At 33.5% G+C, this 13,018-nt stretch overlaps 1 protein-coding gene across 3 annotated transcripts; it reads right to left on the reverse strand.

Annotated features, from left to right (window-relative positions):
• Positions 1–2,034: 2,034 nt before the first annotated feature.
• On the reverse strand, positions 2,035–12,812 carry LOC125400787 (olfactory receptor 7E178-like). Of its 3 annotated transcripts, none has more exons than XM_087905853.1 (2): positions 12,724–12,812; positions 2,035–2,881 (listed from the first exon to the last, which is right to left on the reverse strand). In XM_087905853.1, the coding sequence occupies exons 1-2, from the start codon at positions 12,810–12,812 to the stop codon at positions 2,035–2,037; spliced, it is 936 nt and encodes a 311-aa protein (XP_087761979.1). The 3 variants fall into 3 exon arrangements, with proteins under 3 accessions (XP_087761979.1, XP_048290910.3, XP_087761978.1); XM_048434953.3 differs by lacking the exon at positions 12,724–12,812 and adding an exon at positions 9,786–9,814 and having other exon boundaries at positions 2,035–2,959; XM_087905852.1 differs by lacking the exon at positions 12,724–12,812 and adding an exon at positions 3,082–3,112 and having other exon boundaries at positions 2,035–2,942.
• Between the last annotated feature and the right edge of the window lie 206 nt (positions 12,813–13,018).

Genomic DNA, 13,018 nt, shown 5'->3' on the forward strand with positions numbered 1-13,018 from the left:
TAGCTGCCCAGAGCAGGAGAAACTGTCTTTGGGGATTTGGCTTCTGGAGGATTGCCCCTCTTCTCGTGGATGGACTTTTGTCTAAAGTATGTAGCAGCACTAATTGGACTGAGAACTATTTAAACAAAAAGATAAGGGCATGAACTTGGTATGTTGATGTTTGTGGGACCATTTGGGGAAGACTGGAGGCAGTAAATAAATGATGGATAGCGTGGAAATGGCCAATTTTACTGTATCATTTGAGAAGTACAGAAATAATTGGAAATAATGGTTTTGGTGGTGCTTATAGGTAGGATATGTTGAAGAGTCAAAAGCAGGAGAATCACAAGTTTTCCAAAGTTTTCATAAGCATAAAGATCCATTTAAATAAATCTTTGAATATGAGATGCTATCAGCAATATTTCCAAAATTAATTTATTTTAAACTTTCATTCAAGTATACATTATGTGATGAGTTTGTTTCCATTATGCATTATACATCAACTTTCTCCCTGGCCTGTCCTATTAGTCTTCATTGTTCCCTCAGAGACATTTGTTTGTACTTCATGTCATACATACATACATACATACATACATACATATACGATTCTATGTATCTATATAAAATATAGGAACAATGAATTAGAGGAAACCTTTTGTCTTTTTGAAACTATTATTTATTTAATATCTCTAAATGAATTCACTTTCTGCAAATGAAATGAATTTTGTTAAACATGATTGAAAATCTTTCTGTTGTGTATAAAAATCCTCATATCATTTCTACTCCTTCCTCTATTTTTGGCAATGCAGGGACCTCTAAAACTTAGATATTGTGAGTAAAGTTGCAATAAACTTTGACTGGAAATTATTTCTGTGATTTATTGAGTTGGACAGTTCTGCATCAATGCCCAGGAGTAGTAGAACTGCGGGTCGTAAAGAAATCAGCATTTAATTGTCTTGAGTAATTTCCATATGACTTAAATACTTTCTGGAGAAGTTTATATTCCTATTTGTGACATAGAAATGTTCTTCTTTGTTCATATCCTTTCTATTATTTACTGTTACTTGCTTTCTTAATCACTGCCATTTTGACTGTGATGAGAAGGATTATCAATTTAGATTTGCTTGGCATTTATATGATCTATAATGAAGTAGAACATTATTTCTTAAATTATAAATATTTTAAAATGCTATATAGTCCATATCTATATCTATATCAAAGTATACATTGATTGTGAAAAGGGGTATAAGTTGTGAGACTAGAAAGGAACTTAACTATTTAACTTTAAAGCCAGGGTCTTCACTAAGATATTCATCTGGCGATGGATGGAGATAGAGACAGAGACCCACATTGGAGCACTGGACTGAGCTCCCAAGGTCCAAATGAGGAGCAGAAGGAGGGAGAACATGAGCAAGGAAGTCAGGACCACGAAGGGTGTGTCCACCCACTGAGACGGTGGGACTGATCTAATGGGAGTTCACCAAGGCCAGCTGGACTGGGACTGATGGAGCATGTGATCAAACTGGATACTCTGAAAGTGGCTGACATTGAGGGCTGACTGAGAACCCAAGGACAATGGCACTAGGTTTTGATTCTACTGCATGGACTGGCATTGAGAGAACCTAGTCTGTTTGGATGCTCACCTTCTTAGAACTAGATTGGGGTAGGGGGGACCTTGAACTTCCCACAGGGCAGGGAACCCTGACTGCTCTTTGGACTGGAGAGGGAGGGGGAGGGGGGATGGAGGAAGGGGAAGGGAAATGGGAAGAACGGAGGAGGTGAAAATTTTTAATAATAATAATAATAAAACCTGAAAATAAATAAATGCTAAAAAAGAAATTATGAGTTTTCTTGAATATATTAATTTATTTATGTTTAAGAAACGACAAGATCTAGGTATCCTTGCTCAATTAAATTAAAGAGAAACTGAAGGAATATCCATTTAGGTATTAATGGAGTGGGATGAAAGTAGTAACATCAAATAGCTTGTGTTTTTAGGTGTAAATAGTTGGACTAACAGCTCAAACTCCAGAAGTGATGGAAGGGGTTGTACGATCATATTGTTCTTTGCAGCAACCTCCAGAGGGCACTTTTAATGTCCCTGTTTCTCAGGCTGTAGATGAAAGGATTCAGCATAGGTGTGACCACTGTGTACATCAGTGAAGCCACTGCACAGTTTTTCGGAGAGTTTGATACAGTTGAACCAACATATACTCCAATGGATGTGCCATAAAATAAACAAACAACTGAAAGGTGAGACCCACAGGTGGAGAAGGCTTTATATTTTCCGCTTGTTGATGGAACTCTCTGGATGGAAGAAATAATTTTATAGTAGGATAAAAAGATCCCTGAGGTTGAAAATAAACCAAAAAAGGCACCAATAAATTGAGTGACTATGATTTTGGTGAACATTTCAGAACAGTCAAGATTTAAAAGTTGTGAAGGATCACAAAAAAAGTTAGAGATTTTCATATCCTTGAAGTATGTAAATTGTTGCACAACCAAATTATGCACCTGAGAGTCTAAAAGACTTACCAAAACAGATATCAAAACTAAGAATGCACAGAGGTGAGGGTTCATAATGACTGTGTAATGCAGGGGGTGACAGATGGCCACAAACCTGTCATAGGCCATTGCAGTCAGAAGCATACTATCCATACACCCAAAAATTATGAACATAGACATCTGTGTTAGGCAGCCCGCATAGGAGATGTCTCTGCTTTGAGTCTGAATATCCCAAATCATCTTTGGAACTGTGGTGGAGATGAAACAGATGTCAGACCAGGAGAGGTTGGAGAGAAAGAAATACATGGGGCTGTGGAGGTGGGAGTCTGAGGTGACAGCCAGGATGATGAGCAGGTTCCCAAGCACTGTGACCATGTACATGGATAAGAACAATCCAAAGAGGATAGGCTGCAGCTCTGGATCCTCTGAGAGGCTCATGAGATGGAACTGTGAGACAACTGTATTGTTGGGACACCTTTGGGTAAACAAAATTAATTGGAAAAATACATAAAATAATGCATGATTACATTATAATCTCCAAAATAGTAGAAACAATTTAAAAGGGGAAATCCCTATATTTTAAGTTCAAGTTCTTACAAGTAAAATGTTCTAATTTGAAGTTCATCATGCATAGCATCATGACAAGCCCAAGAACCTGCAACTTTCTATGTGGGTTTCTAAGTTACACATATTCTTTCATACAAATGTATTCTTGAGGAAGTAAGCTTAAAAGAGTTTTAAAGCCAAAGACATTAGAAATCACAACTTTAGGTCATGTTAGAATACAACTATCCTTTTGGATGACACAGAGAAAAAAATAATATCCTTTCAATTTAAATAATCATTTTATTACAGCAAAATAACTATATCTTATTTTTTTCTTAAGACATAACTAAAATATGACAATTACTTTAACTTTGTCATTAACTTAACATTGTCCTTTTAGACAGACAAAGAAATTGTTATAAGGGAATATTTGAAAATCCTATACTACCTTAAGTAGGAAAACCTAAAAGAAATGAATGGATTTATAGATTATTCAAACCACCAAAATTAAACCCAGAATTCAACAAACAAAACGTATGAATAGTAAATGAGGTAGCTGAAAGTGTAATAAAAGATTTCCAACATAAAATGTTCAGAGCTAGAAGGATTTACAGTGATATTCTTCCAGACCTTTACAGAAGATAGAGAGAAACTTCATAAATTATTTTTTTAAAAAATCATAAAAATGAGAAACATTTCTTAACTCCTATGAATCCATCATCATTATATAAGCCAACTCAAGGTTCACACCAAAAGTGAAAACTACAGACCAACATTGCTGGTGAATACAGGCTAAAACATGTTAAACAAACTACTTGCAATCAGAATACAGACCTACATCAAAAAATAATATTCACCATGATCTATTCAGCTTTATTCAGAAGATTAAGGAATTTTCACTATATGTGTGCAATAAACCACAAAAATGTAGTTAAAAACAAAATCACACAATCATCTCAAAAGATGCAGAACAAAACCTGTGACAAATTCCAACATGCATTTATAGAAAAGTCCTAGAGTATCTAGTTTAGAACATACTCCAACATCTTAATAAATTTTATATGAGAAGCATGCAGTCAATATCATCCTAAATATATGAAAATATGAAGGAATCCCATTGAAGTCATGGAGGAGAAAGGACTATCAACTATCCCCACTTCTTATATTTGAAATTCTGGCTGATGTAAAAGGACACTGAAGAAACATAAATAAAAAATAATTCAGTCTATCCATATTTTCACAAAATATGATGTTATATGTTAGAAATATCCAAATTTCTAACAGAGAACGTCTAGAAATAAAAAAAATCAGCAATGTGACAGAATATAGAGCAGACTTCCATATATCAATAGCTATTTTATACACCACCAACAAACATATGGAAAAATGGACACCCTTCCATTTACAATGGCCTTAAAGTAAATACAGGATAAAGGAAGAAGCATGACCAAGAAGAATGTCTAAAACAGAAACTTTAGCTTCTGAAAATGAGATATACTCTAGAAAATGGAAATATAGACGTAAAGTAAAGAAAACCAGTCTACAAACCACAATCCCAGAGAACTTAGACAATAATGAGGACCCTAATAGAGACTTACATAGATCTAATCTACATGGGAAGTAGAAAAAGATAAGATCTCCTGAGTAAATTGGGAGCATGAGGACCATGGGGGAGTGTTGAAGGGGGAAGGGGAAAGGCAAAGAGGGGAGCAGAGAGAAATGTTGAGCTCAATAAAAGTCAATAATAAAACACATGGTGCTGGGAACACTGTATATGTACATGCAGCAGAATGAAATTAGACCAGTATCTCTCACCTTCTACAACAATCAACTCCAAGTGGATGGAAGATCTAAATGTGAAAATTAGAATTCTAGATGAATATATCTCCACAATTAATAAAAAGATGGCATGAACTTGAAAAAGAATAAGGAGGGGTATATGGGAGAGTTTTGGGGGAAGAAAAGGAAAGGGAAATTATGTAATTATTATCTTAAAATGTAAAGGAAATGAAATTTCCCCTCTTTGATCTTGGCATCTTTAATCTGTTAATATTGCTACATTGCTTTTTCTGCTCATAATCTTTCTTATTTACAACAAAGAATTTGAGTTCCTAAGGCCTCCCTACATTTAATTCCCAGTAACCATATACCCAATTTTACATATATATATATATGTCACTGATATATATATAATATATATATATATATGTCACTGATAGTTTCTATTGTATGGGCCAGAATTCTCTTATTTAAGTTATGCAAGGTAAACTTTGGATCATTGTTTCACATTATGATTCAATTTGGAAAGTGCACATGAGCAAAATACAGGAAAAAAACGTAAACATTTCTGTACATTGTTCTTATTTTTAATTATCATTATATTTATCCATTCTATGTGTGAGCATTTTGCTTGCATGTATATATATGGGTGGTGGAAACCAAAACAGTGTTTTCTGCAAAACGTAACTACCCTTAACTGCCGAACCATCTTTCCAGCCCCTTCCCTCACTGTTAAGTGGGCATAATAAATCACCTGCCTAAAGAAATTTGCGTCCTATTTATCTTTTTATTTTGGAAAAAAATCCCTCCCAGAAACTACTACTTACAAATGGCTTCATGGTTAGGAGTGAGAACTTGTGCCTACTTCCCTTTCTCTGTGCTGGGAGTCTTTATGGTTTGATTATGGTCAAGATTTTGTGCATGCTGAACTTTTAGAATAATAAAATTTCGACTTTTAAAATTGCAGAGATGATTGTTTATCACTAGCATTTATCCATGTATTCATCTGTATTTTTAAAATATATAGATGATTGTGAATTCCTTAAATTCTCTCTAATTGACAATGAATAGGCACAGTTCTTGATGTTCCTTTTTTAACTCCAGAAATGCAAATTGATTAGGATAATTTCTGACACGAAGAAAATACATATTAATATTAACTGTTTACTCCTATCAGTAGCATTCATTGCCCCCAAACACAGCATGATGATGTAAGTTTATGTTAGAAGTACTATTTCATTGCTTTGGAATCATCTATTGCAAATTTGAGATCTTAGTAACTGTGAGTTGATCCATTCACTTGCCTTACAGTGAAAAACATCCTTGGAATTTGGGGCTGGATTTCCTGTTAACATCTTAAGCGAGAGATAAAATTTTGTCTGTAAACCTCTATAGACTTGATCTCTTAGAAAAAGCTTCCATAGCAAGTAGCTGAAATTTTCCTGTCCCCACTCTCCAGCCCAGGACTGCAGTGATAGGGACCTGCTTCCATTCCTACCGTTGGACATCAGCTCTGGGTGTTCATGCTCAGGTTCCCAAGCCCTACCCTCATCCACTAGGTTGTCTCCTTAGCCTCGTTTCAAAATTCTTGAGTCTCATTTCTTTGTTTGGGCAGTTTTTGGTCTTATTGGTCTTTTGCCTGCCAATTGTGGTTTCTGGTGTTCTGCTCTTAGGGGTTGTGTTTGTGTGTGTTTTTTATGTTCTTTTTTTTTAATTGTGACTTTGTTTTGTTTTCCTGTTTGTTTTCCTTCTAAAGAGAGAGAAAGGGCATGGAGTGTGATGGTTAAGGGACGTTGGAGGATCTGAGAGGAAATGGGGACAGAAACTATGATCAGAATATGTTGTATGAAAATAATTTATTTTAATAAAAATTCTTGAGACTCGTTCTCAATATAATATAATGAATGATAGTTGTTTGATTCCAAAATTGGTATGTGTTCAGTTTTATCAGTAATTGTAAACATTTTTACCCTCTCCTCCAAAATCTCAATAATTGTCACGTTTTCTTACTTGAAACAGATAGTATCCTTAAAATCCATTTACTAATAATTTTTCCTTGAAAGTCCATCTTGCATAAGGAATAATATTTCTTCATTGCTTTAGAAGAACAGACCATGACGAGAGATATGACTCAGGATGTAAGTGGCTTAACCCCATGTATTTTTCCTTGTACTATATGGGAGTCAACATATAATACATGAACTTTTTTACCTTTCTGTGTTTGTCCTGAAGAGTATTGCCCATCTGCAAAATATTCACCCCCTTTAAAGGTCGTAAAATCTCACTGGTACATGTTTTTCAGTTTGAGAGTTCTATCAGCATGAAAATATCAATTTAAAAAAATCATTGCATATATTCACTGTACAAAGTTTGATGCCAACTAAGACATTTTATATTAGCATATACTGCACATTGAACACATTCCCTGAAACCCTCTTAAATGCCCACCTTATTAGTCTTTTTTCTTTACAGTTTCACTTCTGCTTTTATATCATGTGTCTGTACATTGCTATAAACATGTCTATAAAATCCTACTGTCACAAATACAAGTAATTACAAATATGTGTAATTACTGGTAAAACTGAACAACTCTATTTTTTATTGAAAAACTATGTTTTTCTGAGACTGACTTAATTTACTTAAAATAATCTCTGGTTTCCTTCTATTTTATGCATTTTTTAAAGTTATGGCTGAAAAAATTCATCATATACATACCGTATTTTCTTTATCCATTTCTGTGTTGGATAGTTAGGTGGATTCCATAATTTGCCAATTGGAAATAGTGCTACATTGAAAGCTGATCTGTGTCTCTGTGATGTATTGATTTGGAGTACTTCAGGTAAATATTTGAGAGTGTTATAGTTGAATCATATGGTAAATTTATGTTAGCTTTGAGGAACCTTTATTCTTAATTTCAATTCAACAGGGCTAGTGTGCCCCCACTAATAATAAATTAAAATTTTGTTGAGCACAACTTTTGAAAGCATTGGTGCTCAGGCTGATACAATATTGTAAAATATGGATTAGACCAATTTAGAAAATTTGCATACATTTTTTCTACCTTGTAAAATTTTTTATGCCTATTAAAAATTGTGTTGTGAACTTTAAGTAAATGAGTGTTATAATCCCTTCAGAGATGAGGTTAAAAAATATCTTGCTTCTATTCTCATGGAGACATTTTTAAAGAGGCAAAAATATAGAAAAATATTTTGAGCGTTTTGAAGTAACCAATGTTTGTGAGCCAAGACAGGGTCTATTTAATGTTGACATATTTTTGAAACATCTTTTGTGATAACCATAGTATAGGCTCTTTGGAATTGGAAAAGAAATAGATATAATTACTATCTTCAATTTATTGTAGAATGCTCATATAAAAGGGCAAAATGAAAATTTTCACTACATAAATAGAATATCATAACTGTACATTACAAGACAGTTTATTTGAATCTTTATGAAGATTAACCTCATTATTATTGTACATAATATCTAAAAATATTGGTATTTCTTTATCAATGCTTTATAAATACGTATTAGTTACACATTGAGCTTACCATTTATCTGTTACTATTCTATGCAGTTGTATCTACTAGGAATAGTCACAGGTGAATATATCAATCTCAGAGATACTAACAGCATTTTAAGCATCGTAGATATAATAATCAAAGCTAAATTAATTCAAAGTTAGATTATTTCTTGATATGATGAAATAACATTTTAATTTTTCTTAACCATCAAATTGTTTTTGTTTAGTTATCCCATCTTAGAATAATACAAAATAGAATTTATCAACACACATTACTGTGTGTTGACTGTAAGGCAAAAGTACATGCAATGGATCTTATATGCTAAACAGAAAAATACTATATATTTTAGATCAATATACACTTTTATTTTCTTTAGGTTTTGAGATTATAATAATAGGATCTTTTACCTTCTACTTTTCTCCATACAAACCCTCCCATATACCCTTTCTACCCTTCCTTTCTCTTTTTCAAATTCATGGTCTCTGTTTTCATTAATTTTTATTGCACACACACATACACACACACACACACATACACACACCTAAATGTATAAGTAAAATCTATACAGTTTGTACAATGGTTCTTGTATGTATGTGTTTAGGAGCTAACCATTTGATATTGTTTCTAAGCCTATCTGTAACATGTGATGAGTTTTAGCAGTCATGAGTTCAAGACATGACAGCACACACATATAACCATATATTATAATTCTGTCCAGTAACCACTAGGACCCTTTTGAAAATAGTGTTTCATCTCCACAATAGGATGATACACTTCAAGCATGGCTTACTATATTTTTCATCTTAATACTTTGGTGTACAACTGATATAAATGCTGCAATTTTTGTTTTCCAGGAAAGGAATTGGTAATTTATGAGGTGGAGGTAATTAGGTAAATGAAGAGAAATAAGTTGTACAAAATGCACAGGTCAGAGTTCAGAGCTCAAATCGTTCAGTAACAGTACAAAATGCCCCAGCTGCTTGACTTTAGACATTGTTCTTCCTCTTCTTCATAGCAACAGGGTTTCATAGCCAACAATTTTAAAGGAGTCATCAGATGACCATGGGAAATAGACATGATACTGTGGTTATTCTCATTCCTCTTTTTAAATCACATTCATAATATTGTAAAAATGCTTAGTAAATGGACCGCTTTTACTTTTGATGTGTGAGATATCTGTGCTAATACAATCCATGGGGAATAAATCAAATTGAATTATATGTTAGTCCCCTTAAAACAACACAGAACATAAATTTCCCACTCATCATAGAAGAAAATTTACATTAGTCCCCTTAGAGCATAAATTTCCAACTCATCATAGAAGAAAATTTACAGGGTTTTTTAAATTTTTTTTTATTTTACCAAGTTTTCTCTTAATGATGAGAAACCAATGACTCAGAGAGACCTCTTCCAAGGGCTCTTTCTTCATCATCCACCTCACTCAACACTTACTTGTTTAAGCTGGTTCTTTGCTGGGTCATGACCAAGATCCAAAGTAACACCTTTGTCTTGTGACCATAGAAGGCTCTGATTTATTTTTTATACTTGATGAAAATATATAATGAATTGTCCCCCTGATTCAGTCAGACACTAGAGAAGAATTCTCTTCAGTTCTTCAACAATATTCAAGTCCTCAAATTGCAAGGTTGACAGGCTGGGGTTAATTATTGACTCTTTTGTGACCCTGGAGATAGAATGCCCAGAGTTCATAATTACATAAATTGCTTCACATTATCACGGTATCTCAGAGGTTCTTAACATTAGAAGTGAAAAAAGGAAGAAAAGAGAAATAGTTCAGTAATATCTTATCCCTCTTTCACTACTCAGGAGAAACTCTAGTTGCAACTTAATGTATTTCTTTAGTTTTATATATTGTTTTAAAATACCTATTTGTTAGATGCCATTAATTTGAATGAGATAAAATAATTACCCAAGTGTTATATGGAAGGGTTTGGAGAGAGGAATGAGAAAGAGGAAATGATATAATTAAAAACTTCAAAATGTAATAAAATCTTCAAAAATAAAAGATATAATTCTCTTTCTTTGTTGGGTCTTAAGTGGTTTGCGTATCAGGGTAACTGTGGCCTCATAAAATATATTGTTCAATGTTACTTCTGTTCCTATTTTGTGGAAAAACTTAATATTGGTTTTAACTCTTCTTTGAAAATCTGGTATAATTCTGTGCTAAAATCATCTGACCCTGATCTTTTTTGTTTGGGTGAGTTTAAATTGCTGTTTCTACTTTATAAGAGCCTGTAGGTTTGTTTTAAATAGATTATTTGATCTCATTTTAACTTTGGTAAGTGGCACCTAGTGAGAAAATTATTTCTTTGAAATTTTCCAATTCTCTGGACTGTAGCCTTTTAGAATATGTCACAATGATTCTATGGATTTTCTCAGCTTGTGTTGCAATATTTTTATAGCACCTGTCCATATTTTTATGTTTCAATCTGATTATGATGGATTTGTTTTATTTTTCATTGGCTGAAAATTGGTAGCTCACAAATTTGTCCATTTATTTTAGAATTTTCAATTTATTGGAATAAATTTTGAAACCTTATGGTCTTCTATATTCATTGACATATTTTGTAATGTACCTCTTTACATATCTAATCTGATTAATTTTGTCTTTTCTTTTTTTCGTTTGGTTAATATGGCTAAGTGATTAACAAAATTGCTTATTTTTCTCAAGAAACAACTCTTTCTTTTGTTTATTTTTTTGTTTCTGTCTCATTAATTTCTTCCTTGACCTCACTTATTTGCTTTTGTTCACTTATTTGGGGTTTGTTTTCTTCTTATTTTTCTAAGACGTCAATGCATAATATATTTATTTATTTATTATATTTAGATTTGTAATACCCATTATTTGTGATAAATTAAACTTTTCTTTGAATTCATTGTATCCCATAGGTTTTGGTATGTTGTGTTTTGTTAACATTTATCTCTTTTCTGTAAGGAAATGTCCCTAATGAAAATACGTTTACATTTTAAGCAGGAACTCTTAAGCACCTCGTCAAAAGTTTTTCTAGAATCAGATTTAAAATATTTCCAGTTTTATAATATAAATGGATTGGATTTGTTGAATATTGGAATGGAAGGCTTGTGGATATTTTACCTGTCTGGGTCAGTACTAGAGGTGCAGGGAAAGCATATGATGGAGGGAAGAGTCCCCAGAGTTTCTTACATATTAATGCTGTATGCTGATGTTGGAGGGGAGGTTGCTTGTTTTTTCATGGCTGACTAACCCCGAAATAATCACACAGAAACTGTATTAATTAAATCACTGTTGGGTCCATTAGCTCCAGCTTCTTATTGGATAACTCACATATATTAATTTAATCTATTTCTATTAAACTGTGTATCACCATGAAGCTGTGGCTTACTGGGTAAAGTTCCGGCATCTGTCCCCAGTGGGACTACATGGCTTCTCTCTGATTCCACCCTTCTTTCTCCCAGCGTTCAGTTCCAACTTCCCTGCCTACCTCTGCTCTGCCCTGCCGTAGGCTCAAGTCAGCTTTCTTTATTAACCAATCATATTCACAGGATACAGAGGGGAATCCCACATCATGCTGGCTAGGAATAGAAGTGTGTCTGTTCCTTTTTGTATATGCCAATCAATTCAAAAATCTAGAAAGCTTATTATTATTTTATTATCCTGTTCAGGATAAAAAGTAGTTAATCTTTATTATTGTCAAGTTATATGTCAATATTAGATCAATCAATACATAATATTTTGTGCACTTCAAGGGGGTAAGAGCAGTTGGTTTAGTTTTAATATATGGAAAATTTTGTATATATTAATGAAACAATAAATATTTCTAAAACTAGTAAATTGGCCATTATTTTTGATAAAAACTATTCTGTAGTTTCTCTACATCTATTTTTGTGGGCTTCAAATGTTAATATCTGTTTTGTTAAGAAAGACATTGTCTTAGCATAACTATTGATTGGTGAAACACCATGACAAAAACAAGTTTGGGTTTAATTTACACTCCCACTGCACTGTTCATCACTGAAGAAAATTGGACAGGAACTCAAAAAGGGCAGCAACCTTAGGGTAGGAGCTCATGCGGAGGTCCTCAAGGGGAGTATCTGAGAAACTTGCTGCTCATGGATTGCTTAGCCTGAGATCTTTTAGAATTCAGGACCACCAGCCCGGGGATGGCACCATCTGCAATGTACTGGACTCTCCCCTAACAATCACTAATTAAGACAATGTTCTACAGTCAAATAAACGGAGACCTTTGGTAGAAATGAAGCCAATGTTAGTCAAGGAACGAATGGAGAGGAAGGAGTACATAGGGGTATGGAGTTGGGGTCAGAGCGGACAGCCAGAATGATAAGAAGGTTCCCAAGGACTGATATCAGGTGCATGGACTAGAACAACCCACAGAGATTGGGTTGCAGTTCTGGATCATCAGAGACTCTCAGAAGATAGAATTCTGAAACGTGTGTTAAATTTTGTTTCATTTTCATCATTATTCTTCTAAAAAGGAAAGAAATAATTATAAAAATAACTCAAATATATATTCACCCCAAATTCTAGATAATTTTAATGCAAATACTCTCACTTAAGGTGTTTCATATTCTTACAGAAGTATTTTTGGGGTCTCACAAAGTTATATTTGAAGTCATTCATTATTGCTTTGTGTGCTACTCACTTCTTTAAGTACACAAATATTTAT

This window comes from Myodes glareolus, chromosome 4 (genome assembly GCF_982192425.1).
Source record: "Myodes glareolus chromosome 4, mMyoGla1.1, whole genome shotgun sequence".
In the NCBI taxonomy this organism is placed as follows: domain Eukaryota; kingdom Metazoa; phylum Chordata; class Mammalia; order Rodentia; family Cricetidae; genus Myodes; species Myodes glareolus.

Excerpts from the sequence above, each read along its gene's own strand:
- LOC125400787 (XM_048434953.3), bottom strand. The coding sequence starts at position 9,814 with ATGACCCAGCAAAGAACCAGCTTAAACAA. Across the intron at positions 2,960-9,785 it reads CAAAGAACCAGCTTAAACAA|GTGTCCCAACAATACAGTTG; the intron begins GTAAGTGTTGAG and ends GTTTACCCAAAG.